We start from the raw sequence: 16,470 nt of genomic DNA, 5'->3' as shown, positions 1-16,470 counted from the left end.
ATAGAAAAGGATCAATATTTCATCATTTATTATGCAATGAAATTTTACAAAGACAACTTAAAGTGGGAATGAGGCATTTCTTCAGAAGGAGTGAGAACAAAGTCAAGATTTAAAATTCCATAGAAAGATGTTGATGTTCTGTGGGTCTTTTGTTTTCTTGATATGAGTTATCAAATTAAGTTGTAGATTTCATGAGAAGTTCATGTGTAATTCCATGACCAGGAAGATAAACACCTGCTTTTAGTATCCTACATCTGGCAGTTGGAAAGCATAGTCGTCTGACACTGGTCTTTGCACTACTTAGTGAAATGTAACTTTATATTTTGTTTCCAATTGAGAGGTCTTAGTTCTGTTTCCCTTGTTGTAATGGTGAAAGCTCTTCTGCACTGCTTCAGTTTTTGCTTCTAGTGGGTACATACTGAGTTCAGAGAAATTTTCTTCACAACCAATATTTATTTATCCCATTTCCATACATAACTGCTTTCTGTTGAACCGTCTACTTGTTGGTGAAATGATGGCTCGAGAATACCGTCCTTTCTTTTCAGTGATTAGGATGTCAAGGCACTTAATGAGAGTTTTGACTTTTTACCAGGAAAGAGGAGCAGAATGCGCCGTCCGCCATCTCCCTGACAACCAATTCGACTTACTACAGCACATCTGCACCGAAGGCTGAGCTGCTGATTAAAATGAAGGACATGCAAGAACAGCAGCAACAGCAGCAGAGTGAAGATGATTCTGAAGATGAGCTGGATCACGACTTGTCAGAAAAGAAGGTAAAAGACATTTCTAAATGGTTAATGCAATGCTCTAAGTCGCATGCGTTTCATTAACCATGAATTTGCTAGCTGAAGAACCCTAAATAAAAGGCCTAGGGGGTTGGTGTAATGTCCAACTGTGAATTTAGGAATTTCATGGTAGGTGTTTAGTGCAGCTTGATACGTATTTCAGAAGGGCCCAAAGGGGGAAGTTTTGAAGGGTTTATTTTCAAATACCTTTTCTCATTTGATATATTACAATTTGATATATTGATTTATATATTGATATATTATAGAATGGCTTGGGTTGGAAGGGACCTTTAAAGATCATCTAACTCCAACCCCCCTGCCATGGGCAGGGATGCCACCCACTAGATCAGGTTGGCCAATGCCCCATTCAGCCTGGCCTTGAACACCTCCAGGGATGGGGCATACTCATTTATCTCATTTGCTATATATAAAGAAATACCAATGCTTGTGTAACTGTAACTGGTGGTGGTTTTAGTTGCTGTGTATTTTTAAAACGTAGGTGATCAATTTGGGTATATCATGAGAGGAAAGGTACCCCCCGCCCATCACCCTTTTTTTGTTTTCATGAGCAGCAAACCACTTTGCTCTCAGTTTCTCCTACATCTCATAAATAACCAAAGCAGTAGTGGTGGGAAAGGGCTAATCAGCTTGGTGGATACAGGGGAAATTGCTCATCACAAGAGAGGTAGTCTTCTTAACTCTTGTTCATCCCCATTCTCGCTCCCATCCATCGGGGTTTTATTTCTGCTCTAAGATGAACATAATATGCCACGACTGAAAATAATGATATACTGGCATTTCAGTGGTTTGAGAAACTGTTGTCCTGTGTTAAAGTCATCACACTTATTTCATTAGTCATTTGGCACAAAATATTTTAACTGTAGTTCCCAGTACGGATCAGCTGGAGTAAATGGTTTGTTTTTTCAATTCCAGTGATGTAGTTTGACTCTGCCTAAGCCAGTAGCGCAGTGGTGAGCAAATCAATTCATTAAAGTCAGCTCTCTGTTTAATAGTCAACTTGAGGGTGAATTTGGTGGTCCAGTCCCAAAGAAGGGTCTTTGAATTAAACATTAGGAATATATTTAGTCACCAAGACCGAGATATCGCAGAGGAGATTCCCATCCCTGTGTCAGTGGTATCCAACTCCTGCACCGAATCTGAGGGAGCTGCAGTGTTTTCTGTTGTCGCTGTCTTTTTTCCTCCCCCGGTTGTCCCTCCCTCCCTCCCTCTGCCCCCACCACATCTCACAGTTCAATCCAGCATGCGCTGCCAGGGGCATGACATGGCTGCAGCTGGAGAGCTGCCCTTGCCCTCTCACCAGAGACCCGCTGAATCCAACAGCTGCACTGCTTAGACAAATTAAGGATTTCACCGTATTTGGAACAATTCCTTTTTATCTGGTGCCACACGTGACAGTCACATTCATCATTTTTTTGCTAGAATTAGTTTCCTTCTTACTAAATATGGAGTGGGGCTGGGCTGGAGGTAAAATTAAAGCTTTCTTGTTTGCCCAACAAGCGAGAATAAAACTTTTTTTAAGCAAAAACACGCTTTATTTGCATTGGTGTCTGTAAACAAGAAAAGCGTGTTTCCCTGTATCTACTCCTCCCTTTATTGCCCCAATTCTGGTATACACCACTGTGCTGGGAGAAATTTCATGAAAAGCTTTTAGCAGAGCTCCTCCATCTTCTGGGTCTCTACGTACCGTCATAACCATGCACGTTGCTGTTTACTTCTCGCCCTGCTCCTCCGCATGCAGTAGGATGTGAGCGCTCAGTTCAGTGGGCTTTCATCTTGGATCTTCCCAGAAAACATACATAACTCGTGGTAAGTGGGTCAAGACATCTTTATTAAACAGATAGGGTATGTTACTTGGCCCAACTTCACATATTTGGCAACAGCTTAAGAAAGGATCATTAAGGACCTGAACACTTCAATAGCACGCTTTACAACTTCAATTATTTTTGAAGAGATACACACCCAGAACCTGTTCTTTGATTCCTAGAAATCAGTCAGTTCTGAGACATCTTAATTTCAGTCCACTGTGGAATGATTGTAATATTTGTCATTCTCTGCTCTGCAAAGCAGAATTGTTTTTTTTTTGTTTGTTTTTGTTTTGTTGTTGTTGTTTTCTTCATTTTATCAGCTACAAAGTGATTATATGAGTTTGAAATTTCATAGAGGCAATTCAAAATAAAAAATATATATTTGGGATGATCTCTATATTCCCATTAGGAGTGGAAAATGTACCTCGTATGCTGAATTTAAAGGAGGTTTACCACAATTACAAAATTCTGAACAGATGTTGAAGATAACTACAAGACAATTTTTCATACTAGGGAAAATCCATGTGTGGCTGAGTAGGAAGGGTCCCCTTTGCATTTAGGAAAGTGTCAGTGACTCCCGAAGAGTCTCAACATTAATTGAAGAATGCCTATTTTCTTTGTTTTTTTAGGCCTAAGCTTCATGTGAAATGGAGTGGTGAGCTAAAAGCAGAGTAATTTACGTTCAATGTGCTAAGCAGCACCTGAGTGAGCCACCTGAGAAACAAACACTCTGCTGTGCTGCTTTCTGTGTTGCTAGTCAGATCATCATCCATTACTGAGAAAAAGATGCAGGTTTTGTTGTTTTCTTGTTTACTAGTACAGAATTCACAGCTGTAAATTATTCATCTGCCAGTTTCCAGGTGTAGATTGGAGATCTTTTGGCTCAGTAGGTATTGAACATCATACAGGTTTTCTGCTGGCTAGCAAGAGCACGTAGTGAGCTCACGGTTGCAGCATCCACAGGCTGTTTCTTCTGGGTAGGAAGCAATCAGTTATGATAATACAAATCGTAAAAGATACGACAGTTTTAAAGAGGGCCTAAATACCTCTCACCTGCAAAAGTGCTCCTTAAGAGCCTAGATTCAGCTGCTTGTAGACATCTAAGTAGGATGCTACTGTGAAGATGGCACTTTTATCATTGTTTGTTTGGTGGCTTTATTTTTTATTTTAAGAAAGAAAGGAACTTGACTGTTCAAGATAGCTGATCAGTCCCCACTGGTAAACATCAAGCACAGCTGCAGAAGTGGAAAAACTCAAGAGGGTAACATATCGTACAACAGTATTCTGTTGTTGCAGATGGTAACACAGCAGCATTGTGCATGTGCATGTCATCTAAGGGAAAGAAGAGCCTGGCACTGTGACCTACATAATCCAAATCAAACTGTGCATTTGCACTGAGTGAAGAGTGGGGGGGGGTGGAAATCAAATCCTGCAGATTAATCGGTCAGTAAAGCAGACATCTGTAGAACTGCTTACTACCTTAATCTTTTGGACACCCAGACTAACAGATAACCCAAATCCAGATTAACCTGGCCTGAGTGTATTAAATCAAAACGGAGAAAACCAACCCAGATAATCCACGTGTTTGATTTTTTACCTTTAAAAAGGCTGCTTAAATTTTCAGGGTATAGTTGCTTTCTGTAAAGATGGCAGGCTTTTCTTTGGTCCCAAAGTAAGTTGGCAATGACTGGTGGCATCTGAGAGCAGTAGGTGCTGTCAGTCTATTTCTCTGTAATCATGAAGGCTTGTAATCAGATTTGTATTTAGAAGGAGTTCCTAAAGAATGTCATGAGTAATTTTCTCACAAAAATTGGAGGGGTAATGACTATTTTAAGCTATGTAATTTTCATTTAGAAATGGTGGTAACAGGTGTATGGTTCAGAGAATGCTTTGGGGAATTTTCTTGCCTGAGATTAGCTGAATACTAACAAGGCATCCCCATTTAAATTAGCGAGGCATTTCTAGAGTGTGATTCATGTCACAGTAGGGTAGATGACCAGCTGAAATGAGTCCCACCCCTTGTGCACAACTAAAAGCTAATGGAGGTGTCTGAGATGAGGCCCTCTTGCCCAAATGCAGGGTGGAGCACAGGTCATTAAGGGAGGAGATTTGGGTTCTTGGTCTGGCTCTGCCGCTGACACACCTGGAATGATTTTTCCAAGCCAGGGCACGTGCATCCCAGGTGGTGGGGAATTACACTGGAGAAACCTTGAGAAGCTGCAAATGAGGTGGAGTACTTGCCTGGCATGGGACAGTGCCTGTCAAAGATGCTAGCGGGGTCCTCTGTCAGAGCCACTTCGCACAGGCTGCTTTGTGCGCTGCAGAAATAGATTTTGTTTCCTGTTCTGTGCTGCAGGGATTATGATTTCCCTACAGAAATGCTGTAAGGCAGTGATAACTAAAGATTTTCTGAGAGTGGAAGGACGGCTACTGGGGGGATGTTAATATACTACAGAAAGGAAGAAAAAGCTAGACAGTGCCCTAGTTTTAACTGTCGTGGAAAATACAGAATTTTCTGGCACTATTTATCTTCCTGAAGTGTAGCTCTTCAGAAAGGTACTATGGACCTGGTATTGAGAGAGGAAAGGATGCGCTGTACTTTATGCTGCTCCACAGCAGGCTTTGAAGGTGTTCAAAGAAGCAACAGTAATGCTTGCTTTAAAAAAAAAAAAAGTCTTTCATCTTTTTCCACAAAGGTGAATTGCTTTAACACAGGTCTCAAGCTGAGCATTGTAGACCTACATCCTGAACCTTTGAATCCAGCAATGTTATAGTTGCCTTAGACATATATTTATGTATAATGCACTCATTGTCAAAGCCACATGGGAGTTTCACTGTATTAAAAATGTCACATAGCAGTAATAGATTTCTCATGTGACTTCCAGAAACAGAATTGGGGGAAAATGCAGTAGTGCTAATAGATTCTCATCTCCTTTATTTTCCACAGCAAGAACTTATTGACAGCATTAGTAGGAAGCTGCAGGTGCTGAGGGAAGCACGGGAGACACTTCTGGAAGACATCCAAGCAAACAATATCCTGGGGGAGGAGGTGGAAGCCATTGTGAAAGAAGTCTGCAAACCAAATGAATTTGACAAATTCAAGATGTTTATCGGGGACCTGGACAAAGTGGTCAACCTCCTGCTGTCACTGTCAGGTCGTCTGGCCCGGGTGGAGAACGCTCTTAACAACCTGGACGAAAACACCTCACCAGAAGAGCGGGTGAGAAAGACCAGTAGTAATATAACTGCATTGAGTGAATCTGATACGGGTTTTTTACTTGGTTTTATCTAAAATGTAAAGATCAAGATGAGGGATAACAGATGGGTACATCTTACAAGGCCATTTTCTTTAGATTTCTTAAAACTTTTTGCTTTGCTTTGCTTTGCTTTTGCTTGGAATACTAAAACTACAAGTGGCTTGGCAGGCAGTGGTGTTTTGGGGTGCAACATAACTGGAAAGCAGGCTTCTCAGAAAAATATTAATGAAAGAGGAAAGCTACTGATAAGAGCATAACAAAAGAGACAAAAATGCTATTCTGTCTGATAACTCAAAAGATGGGAAAAGAAATGTCACGTTGTGCTAACATGAAGAAAGCTTACAGATTTCTTTATACTCCACAAGAGTCTTGAGAGAAAATTGTGAGATTGTGACAAAGAAAATGTTCCTCGTCTGCTACAGTTTCCTCTACAATGCCTAGGAAGAAAGGACAGAAAGGACAAGTCCTAAATATAAATAAAGGGGATTGGGGCAGGAGGGAGGCAGTACAAAAAGAATTTTTCAGCATAGAAATAGCGTGCTAATAGAGGAGTCCCAGCAGCTGTGAAAATTTCAGGGGGGCTCAAGCTACTCTTACCTTTTGGACCCCACCTTGTTCCTTGTTTAATTCCAGATCCCAGCAGGACTTAGTTGGGAAGCAGATACCTATTGATACAGAAATGCACCAAAGGAGAGATGTAAGCATGTGGGAAAATCAAAGGTTAGAATAAATATAGGACAGATTATGTGTCGTGAGCTTAGCCTTTGCAGTTAAATAAATGTAAAGTGGGTATTTGAGCTTGTAGCTGAGAAATGAAGTGCCAGAAGTCCACCTAAGCACTGTATCAGATTTTTTTTTCCACGAGCTGTGGATTTATGTTTTTTCCTCAACATGCTCCATTGTTTCATCAATAAGAATCAGTAAGTGCTGGGACCAATTTGAAGCTGTGTTCTTGCTGTTTGGCCCTAGCTGCTGCCAAGCATACTTGTTTAATGGCTGTCCAGACCCCTTTCTGACTGAGGCAAAGGGAAGGTATTTGACAGCTTATTAGAGGGTAGATCAAAGCTTCTGAAACTTAGAGAAATTTAATCCTCTTTTAGACAGATTTTTTTTTCTAAATGTGGTTGCAGTTGCCTAATGGGCTTGAAGATGGGAGTGTAAGCTGGGAAAAGATATACCAGATGATTTGAGCACATAGGAAACACAGCTTGAGAGCTATGATAAAAATAGCTTATGTAGCTAGGTGTGGAGAAGAAGAAGGTGAGTAGGTGGCATGGTAAGGGCAGGCAGAAATTGTCTGTGTATTCTGCTGTCAAATGTAGACTGACAAAAATCCAAATCCCTAATGTATTCTAATCCCCATGTGTCTTCTCATGCATTGACACCAGTTTTGCCATAGTAATGTCAGATATATGTCTAAAAGTGTCAGTCAGAGATGCTCCTCAAATGGATCAAGTCCCTGCTAGATACTTTGACTATAAATATAATTTGTGTAGAGGTACGTATGTGTATCTTTGAATTTAGATTGGCATCTGTGGCTTTGGCTTTCTTTGGTCATTTGGTATTATGCAGACCACGTTATGATATTTGGTGTATTACTAATGTACCATATGAGCAAAACATAGGGGAGATTACTTCCATCTCCCATCTTCCGTGGGGGTCATATCCCTAATGATCGCTGGTTGCTATTTTGTTTGTTTGTAGTCTTAAGCTGACGGTGTGTAATAAACACAACTCTGATAGCTCTGCACTTTCTAGGAACCACCACCAGCTCAGCAGACTTCTAAATAAACAGTCTGTCAGCAAGCAAATGACCACTGTTGAATTAATACTCTATCAGGTGGTCTCTCATAGGTCTCTCTTGCCATGAGGAACAGTGTCAGGTATTTCAGCTGTAGCTGCTGAAAGTGATTTCTTCTGAAATAGCTTCCAGCCCCCGCCAGTGTCTTCCCATTACTTCCTTTATCAATCAAAACCAGAGTGCATTGAGAACCCTCAAGCACTGAATGAGCACTTCACAAATTTGATCAGGTGCCTAGGCCTGTAAGACCTGTTTTTGCTAGACTAAGACCAAGTGCCAAGGATACCAGTTCAGGAACTGGATGTTGGGAAGTCACATGCATGGAAGCAGACCCTTTTTGTTCGTCTGCTATTCAAAACAGCAAACAAATCTTGAGAAGGGCTCTCAATAGGAGCCAATGCTTGTTCCATCAGAGCAGCTTCAGATGTCCTGCATATCGCTGAGGTCTCTAAACAAACAAACACAACAACAACAACAAATTTCTGCACTCTGTTTTGCTTTGATTGGTTGAAGTCCATCAGACGCTACCAGCCTCTAACCCACCTGTCTGCACGGTAGGTACAAGCAGTTGTGCCTGTAGGCCTAGTGAACCATTTAACCATTGATTAAAGAGTCTTCTCAAGAATGCTATCTTGAGCCTTCTCGTGTTTCACTTTACCTTTCAAAGCAAGCTTTCTGGTGTCAGTCGTCTTTGACAGGGGTAAAAGCAAATTCAGGATGTATTTCATTTGCCTTCTACCTGTCTTACATCCTACTCACCTAAGGTACCCCCTAAACCTCCACAAGGGTAGAGGTGCTTAAGTATTGTGCAAAGTTTGTAACAAAAATAGTGTTTGCTTTTCTTGAACTGTGAGGTTACTCCTGTTCATCTTAAAGTCATGTTGCAGGCATGGTAAGAAGAAACAGAACAGCTTAAATCTCAGGAATTGTTGGAAAGGGCTAAACATCCCAGCACAGGACTGGGTGGGTACCTGTGCAAACTGAGCCACCAGCTGGTTGCTCTGTGCCCTCTTGTGTTCATCGAGTTGTAATCCTTCTGTTTCTTCTCAGTGTACTCGCAAACAGCAGAGCTGCTCCATGGAGCAGTCTGGCCGTGCTCCCACCTCTGGGCTTGGCTGCTAGTTCCACTGGTGAATTTTGGAGAAGTCTTTCCCTCTCTTCGCAGCAGATAGCTCTGCTTGCAAGTTACTTGCAGTGAGGCTTTTCCCCTGGCATACACTCAAAGGAAGATCGAACTGTGTATTTTTCTGGTAGTGTGTGATTTCTGTCAATTGTCTCCAGTGGCTGTCTCGAACCCTGATTTAATCTGGGCTGCATATTTCAAGTACACTGAGAGCAAAAGTCTTAGTGTCTCACCCTCTGAGCTTTGAGCCCCGTGTACAACAGCAGCACAGGATTCGTGTGCCGCTGACAGACATGCCTATTGTAGCTTGCCCGCGTGCGTCCCCCTTTGTCTCATACTTTCATCTTGAAAAGACACAGTTTCTGTGGTCTATAAAAACACTTCCCTGTAAATTCTTGAGGCCAATTATAGTGTGTGTCATTTAACATATGAAGTCCAAATAATAATAAAAAGGACAGATTTACTTGAACAGCTTCACAAAAGCAGATTGTGGTTTATTTGAAGGCATAGGTTCTCAAAGAAAAGCTGTGAAGCAAAGCTAAAAATTACAGCATTGTACCTCTTAGTGGCACTTTCTGATCAGGTTCAGAAGCCTGTACTGGAATTCCTGACATCCGAGTAGGCCAGCCGTACTCACTGGTGCTGGAAAAAGGCAATCAGTTCTAGGCAGACAACTGAAATAGGTCAGATTAATAATACTCCCATTTCTCCCCATGTACTGCTGGAGGATTGTAGCTGAGTGATTCAGGTGTGGCTGTCCGCCAGGAGTAGAGAGGTGAAGTTGGGTCAGATGAGCATCACCTTTCTTTCTGGTACATACGTATGAATGGGATACAAAGCTCCTGTCCTCTTTCTTTGTGTGGCTCTCCATTCAGTCTGCCTCTTTCATGTTTTGTATCTTCCGTGCATTAGTTCTCAAACAGTAGGAGCTCCTGTCTGGCCAGAGCAGCCCTTAGAGCAACGCAGACTTCTGTGTCACAGCAATGTCTCAGATATCCTCCTCTGTCATAGCTGTGAGAGAGTGATTATTGTGAAGGCACGAAGCAGGAAGTTTGCAGCCCTTTGGGGAGGATGCTTTTTGGTTTTTTCTTTTTTCCCTTTTATTGTCTTGCCCCAGCTTTCACTGTTGGTCATTTCGTAAGACCACATGGTTTCACATCTCACGGAGAAGCCATGCAGATTGAAGCAGAACTGCATAATGTGCAGCATCATGAGCTGTGGTGCGAGAACAAATTGCTCCGTTAATTAGAATGTTTCTGTGCTCTCTAACCACAGCTATTTCAGTGTGGAAGTTCAGTGCTGTGTATTAAAGATCTAAGACGTAGATGAGTGAAATTTTATTTCAGAGAACTTGGATGTTTCTCAAAGGCAACTGTGCTTTTTATAACTATTTAGAACTACTAAATAGTTAAGCAGTCTTTGAAGCTCTTGCTGCTGAGGCCAATAGGAATTAATGGTGGGTTGTTCACTGATTCACTAAGTTTTATTTCTGTTTATTAGTATATTTTATCAGAATAAACTTTAAGGAGCAATCTTATTCTACCTCTCCACGTATTTGGAAAAGTGTCTTTGCAGGTAAAACAGATATAAGACTTAAAACCTGAAGCTCATGCTGGTGAACTCTGTGAATTTTAACTGTTTTTCTTTTCCCCTAAGCGGACATTGGTAGAGAAGCAGAAGCTGCTGACCCAGCAACATGAAGATGCAAAGGAACTGAAGGAGAACCTGGACCGTCGAGAGCGCATTGTCTTTGACATTTTGGCAAACTACTTGAGTGAGGAGAACTTAGCAGACTATGAGCACTTTGTAAAAATGAAGTCGGCTCTCATCATCGAGCAGCGAGAGCTTGAGGACAAGATCAAGCTGGGGGAAGAGCAACTGAAGTGTCTGACCGATAGCCTCCAACCTGAACGGCTCAAATAAGTTTGACCAAGGAAGTGAAAAATGGGAAAGAAGGAAGGGATGGGGGTGTTTCCAAGTATACAAATGAATATCTTGGCTTTTCTGAGTGTCCGATAGAGAAACAAGTGCACAAGAGAAAAATAGCTCTCACAGCAGCAATAATACTCTTTCATTTTTTGGGATGATGTATTTAATTTTTTAGAACACATTTTTATTGCTGGACTCTATAGCCACTTCTCATTGCTTAAGTTACAGAAAGCTCCACAGAAAAGGATAGATTCTTAACGTTCCAGCTCTGTAAGTTGAAAGTCTGTGGCAGTTGTGCATGCAAGCATTTTTTAGAGTAGGATGTACACTTTCTTTATGTTCAGAGGCTGTACAGATTGCTGGGAAACCCAATAGCAATTTATGAATGCACACAAATTTAGAAGCTCTGAATATAGTGGCTTTTTTTTTTAAAGACACATTAAATAGGGGAAGTCTGCCTCTTATACCTAATATATTCAGATTGCTGAAATGTAGTGTCACTCTGATCCTGTGGCATCAGACACTTTTTTGTAATATTGTAGATAAGGTGGCACTTTCCCCTCACAGAAAATAACTTTAAAATCAGTCTCAGTTTAACACTTCTTAAACCAGCTTGCAAATCACCTAATAGCTACCTTATTGAAGGTGTGTTTTTTTTTAATTATTTTGCAAGATGTCATTGTACACCATCTTGCTGTAATACAGGTGACTTTTTTTAAAAAATTGTGCTTGATTTGAGAAACAGGCTGGCATTACTGTGCTGATTTTGTTCAAAACATTTCTCATCTAAATTATTTAGAAGCTCATTTGTTCTTTCTTGTGCTTTTTATGCATGTTTTTATTTCTCCTACCCCCAAACTGCTACATTTTATGAAAATAAATGTAGGCTAAGGACACTGCTTCTGTTTTTCTTCTGATTGCTGAACATTGTGATTTTTTTTATAGACAGCTAAATTATACTGAAATTGACCTGCATAAATGCTGTTCCCTTTCTACTTTCTCAAACTACGAAATGCAATATAAACGATTTCTGCCATGTAAATACTGTGCATTATTTGGAACAATTCTGCTTTGTAACTGTGAACATAAGTGTTTGGTTTTGTTGTTTTTTTCACAGTGATAAAGTTTGTTTTTTTACACAGCGATAAATGAGAAGATGCTATTTCACCCTATCAGGTTACTGGTTCTATTCTAGTAACACTGCCATTGACTGTAAGGTGTGATGTCCAATAGCTCTAAAAAGAGGTGCTAACTCATGTTTTAGCACGGCAATAGGTTATGCTGACTTGCTGAGATACTTACAGAGAAATTCTGCAGTGTCTAAATGTTGTGTTCTAAGTTAAGATAAAGTTTTGTGGGCAAAGGAGAGTCTTGGATGACTTTGTGTATGCCGTTTTCATTGTAGTAAGGAAACCATTTATCTCTCCTTAAACTAAACAAACATTGCTCAACAGGAAGCCATTTTTGAGGCCAACGTGAATGCCGGTCTGTAGCTAAACAGGTTGGAAATACGAGTAGTAAGATGTTAAAAGGAGAGAGAAAAGAATTCTTTCCACTCTCGGTGCAGTGGCAGCGTTCACCGAAGATTCCTGTTCTTCTCACCTGGATCACCTCTTTCCCAGGGAGAGAACTGGAGAGGGAGGCTCTGACCAGTGAATTCCTTGCAAGCTGGGGAGTTGGTGCGAAAATCTTCTGGAACCAATTCCTTCACGGACAGGTGCAAACGCTTAAAGGACCGTTACCCTGTTATAGTGCACTACTTTGTATACCTGGACCAAATCTGTAATGAAATTGTTGTCTATCAGCTGAGGTCAAACGGGGCTACCATGTTACAAGACCTGCAGCTGCCCTTACTTTCTTCCTCTAGTTCTGAAAGCTAGTCTTCTGGCATCTCACAATTACTTGCTGCTATGTTCCTAGGACAAGTGATCCCTTTTGTCCTTACTTATCCCTTAACCGTAACAAACCCAAAACTAAACAATTCCCAAATAAATTATGCTTATCTTTAGCTTGGAGAAGAGTGTGCATTGTTTTATCTGTGGCATTTTAAAGATTTTGCATATTGTGGTTACTCTGAAATGTGTATGTGAAATGTGAATAATAATATAATTACAACGTGTTTGTATACAGTACTTTGATTTAGATCTTTCTGATAAAAGGTAGCAATATTGTGAATGCTATATATATTATCCCTTTCACAGAACAGTTGTGTAGACACCATTTTCTCCTTTCCTTTTTTAAAACTGTTGAAAATCTCTCGCCCTGGGAACCTGAAGATGTTTGCCTCCCAATGTTATATGTAAATCTGTAAATAGCTATACTGTTGCTCTTTGAAAAAATCTGGTGCTAATGTTTTGCCTTTGGCATCCTGGGGATGGCTGTTTCTTCACCTTATGTTCTCAGTTTTAGATCTCTTTGTGTAGTGAAAGATTTCCACTATGTTCCGCCAGTTGTTTGGATCTTGCAGCCCAGAGTGAAAATGTACAGTTTTCCTGCATAACGCTTAACACTTACCTACTGAAAAATGGTATTGCTTGACTTGGAGAAAATAAACTGTATATTTCGATGTACGGAGTTACTCTTTGTGTGCAGTTTTAACTGTCAAAACCTGCTGTTCTGCCGTGCAGTGTTAACCATCTCGTGATATCAACAGTGCCTGTAGCTGCTTATCTGGTGCTCTGAAGTAGCATGCTTTCTTTTTGCAGATTGTTTGGCATGTAGATTAATTGATCATTCTCAGCTCCCCAGTGTAAGTACCAGGAATGTTAATGCACGTTAATGGCTACTCAGTATAATTAAAGGGGGGGAGGCATAAAGGAAGATGTGTTACGAAGTGGATAATGTAAATCGCTCCTATGACTTATGGAGTATACACCAGGGAAGGCATTCGGATTTTTCTCCTTAGGTGACCACACTGTTTTGGCTTCATCTTCATCCTCTGTTTAGAATGATGCTTTTTATGGAAATATCTGAAGTCCGTGGCTCTCAACATTTTTTGCAAGATGACTGTGAACTCTCCATCTCTAACAGGCTTCCAAAGAAACCGTTTAGTTTCACCTTAATGGGAAACAAAAGCGCATGCAAACTTATAGTAAAGGTGACCACAGGTAACTCATAATGGCTTCATAAATTGTCATAGAAATGAATTGTCCATGAAGATCTTCATCGTAGGAACCATGTGGGAAAAGGAAATAAAGGAAGACTTGGATATTTGGAGGATTTTCATAAATTTCTGATGATGCTTTACACCCCTTTCTCCTTTCCTTTCCCTCTGCAAGTACATGCACCCACCTCTTTGTGCTAGGTCTGCAGGTCACTTGGTCTAATCCAGGAGGGCAGCTACAGGAGAATAAGTCTACTTCTGTGTACTGTTTAAATTAAAAAAAAAAAATCTTTAAACTGAAATTAGTCTCTTTATTTTCTGTTTTGAGGTATTTGAGACCCTCAGATTTTAAAGGAGTAACCTTTTCACTCTGTTCTTTTCCTCATGAAGCTCTGTTGGTCAGTTCTGGTGTACTTAAATTGTCTCAGTTTCTACAGATGAACTTATCTGTTGGCAGTCCAATAGCTAGCAAGGCCTTATGGTGGGTGTGCAGTAAAAGATTAAATATTTAATGGTGTCCAGTCATTTATTGCAGAAGTTTATAGGTTTGTCCTATTTAAGGGCTTCTCGGTTGTAGGATTTTAAATTATTTTTCTACTTACTTGGGCAGAACCTACCTGCACAGTAGATGTTATTAAAAAATAATAATAATAATTACACCTTAAAAGTACTAGACTGCATGTTGTCAATTGTTTAAGCAGTGGTAAACTGGTCATCACGTTCACTTACCACAGTTCCAGTCTGTAACTTAACTAATTATAATGAACCTCAAATTACAAATTGGGTTACCCATGTGGTTCAGAAACTTGCCTCTGAAATGCTGTGTTTAATTTTCCCTTCCTACTGCTTTGATAATGTTTCTATGAATAAAGCTGTTCCATTTGAAGTAGATTAACTTAATTTAATACATCTCAGGAGATAATTTGAATGGAAATAAATTGAATGTAGTTCAAATAGCATAAGGTAGTTTCTTTCCCAGACTACCATAGCATACCTACAAGCAAAGTAGGCATGATGTTTTCAAGATAGGCTATGTTTAGGACTTTGGTTTTGGTTACAAACCTGTGGGCATGTGCCTTATACAGCTGTTCTTTAACTTAGGTGAAGAGCGTTATTTCAGTCAATGCGGTTGAGCCTTTACGGAGAATATGCATAAAACGAATTTTGTTCTCTCCTATGTTAAAAATTCTCACAGCAGTTTCATTTTTAGGTGCTTTGATATCCCTGTCTTGGAGGCAGTGTCCTAAATTGGGCAGGAGAGATGGCTTTGTGACTAGGCTGTGCCTTCCGCTCCTGCCAAATGTGTCAGTTTTAGAGGCAACAACTGCTATGAATCTAATTCTAATTTCCTGTGATTTGTTTCTGGATGCAACAAGCTTGTGCAGTTAAAAACTGATCCACTATTACTACCTATCGTCTGCTGCTTCTTCTGAAAACATTGCCATGTGTCGGCTGCTGCCATGGCTGAGATACCGAGAATATCTGGACTGCTGATGTGGTGCTTTCTGGCAATTCTCTTCTGGGATGGAACAGGACGAAGGATTCTGTGTACCTCCTGCTCACTCGGAGTGAGTTCATAACCTAAAATACCACAGTACTGCTGGAGAATGACCAGATTCACGCCGTATGTCCACCTCTATTGAAATATTTTGATTTGCTATTCATGGCTGCCTGTCTTGACAAGGGAGAGTGGTTAATTAGAGCAAATCGTTTTGTGATAGTAGAGCCAAAGATTTACAGTGTGTTGGGAGATACAGCAGAATAATTACATTTATTTATAGTAATAGAAATTTCTAGCAAAATGGTATCTAAGTGAAACCTCCGTGCTGTAAGTCAGAGGTAGGAATACTCAAGAATTCTTGATCAGTGCTTGCTTATTTTCATGGGGTTAGTGAAAGAAGGCTTTTCTTAAGCATATAAAGTTGTAACTGGGTCAATTAGACCTTACTCGTTCCAAGCAACCTCCATCAGAGGAGCCAATATTAACTCTGAGAAAGCTGCGATCTGCTAAGCCACTGTCCGTCATATCTGAGAAGTTGTGGCAGTGCAGTGAAGTTCCCACTGACTGGAAGAGGGGGAACACGGCCCCCGTTTTTAAAAGGGAAAAAAGGAAGACCCAGGACCTACAGGCCAGTCAGTTTCACCTCGGTGCCCAGCAAGATCACGGAGCAGATCCTGCTGGAAACCGTGCTAAGACACATGGGAAATCAGGAGGCGACTGGTGACAGCCAACACGGCTTCACTAAGGGTAGATTGTGCCTGACAAATCTGGTGGCCTTCTATGATGGGGTTACAATATTACTGGACAAAAGAAGAGCAGCTTATGCCATCTACCTGGACTTGTGCAAAGCATTTGACACTGTCCCCCATCATATCCTTGTCTCTAAATTGGAGAGACATGGAGCTGACAGATGGACCACTCAGTAGGTAAGGAATTGGCTGGATGGTCACTCTCAAAGAGTTGCGGTCAGCGGGGGTCAGGGGTCAGTGCTGGGACCGGCACATCTCTGTTGGTGACATGGACAGTGACACTGAGTGTACCCTCAGCAAGTTTGCTAACGACACCGAGCTCTGTGGTGCAGGCAACACACTGGAGGGCAGGGATGCCATCCAGAGGGACCTGGACAGGCCTGAGAGCTGGGGCTG

General features: G+C 40.9%; 1 protein-coding gene across 7 annotated transcripts in view; it reads left to right on the top strand.

The window, feature by feature from the left end:
- The window catches only part of SHROOM2 (shroom family member 2), a 126,888-nt gene extending 113,596 nt beyond the window's left edge, over nt 1-13,292 (top strand). For all 7 annotated transcript variants that reach the window (XM_083826948.1, XM_083826952.1, XM_083826947.1 and 4 more), the window contains 3 exons: nt 593-773; nt 5,559-5,831; nt 10,449-13,292. In XM_083826948.1, the coding sequence (XP_083683074.1) occupies nt 593-773; nt 5,559-5,831; nt 10,449-10,715 (721 nt within the window). In that variant the 3' untranslated portion in view covers nt 10,716-13,292. The remainder of the gene's footprint in view (nt 1-592; nt 774-5,558; nt 5,832-10,448) is intronic.
- The last annotated feature ends 3,178 nt before the right edge of the window (nt 13,293-16,470 follow it).

The sequence above is a fragment of the Anser anser genome (assembly GCF_964211835.1).
Source record: "Anser anser genome assembly, chromosome: 1".
NCBI classification, from domain to species: domain Eukaryota; kingdom Metazoa; phylum Chordata; class Aves; order Anseriformes; family Anatidae; genus Anser; species Anser anser.
The sequence above is the reverse complement of the archived record's forward strand: the minus strand, read 5'-3'. Positions and strand labels throughout refer to the sequence as shown.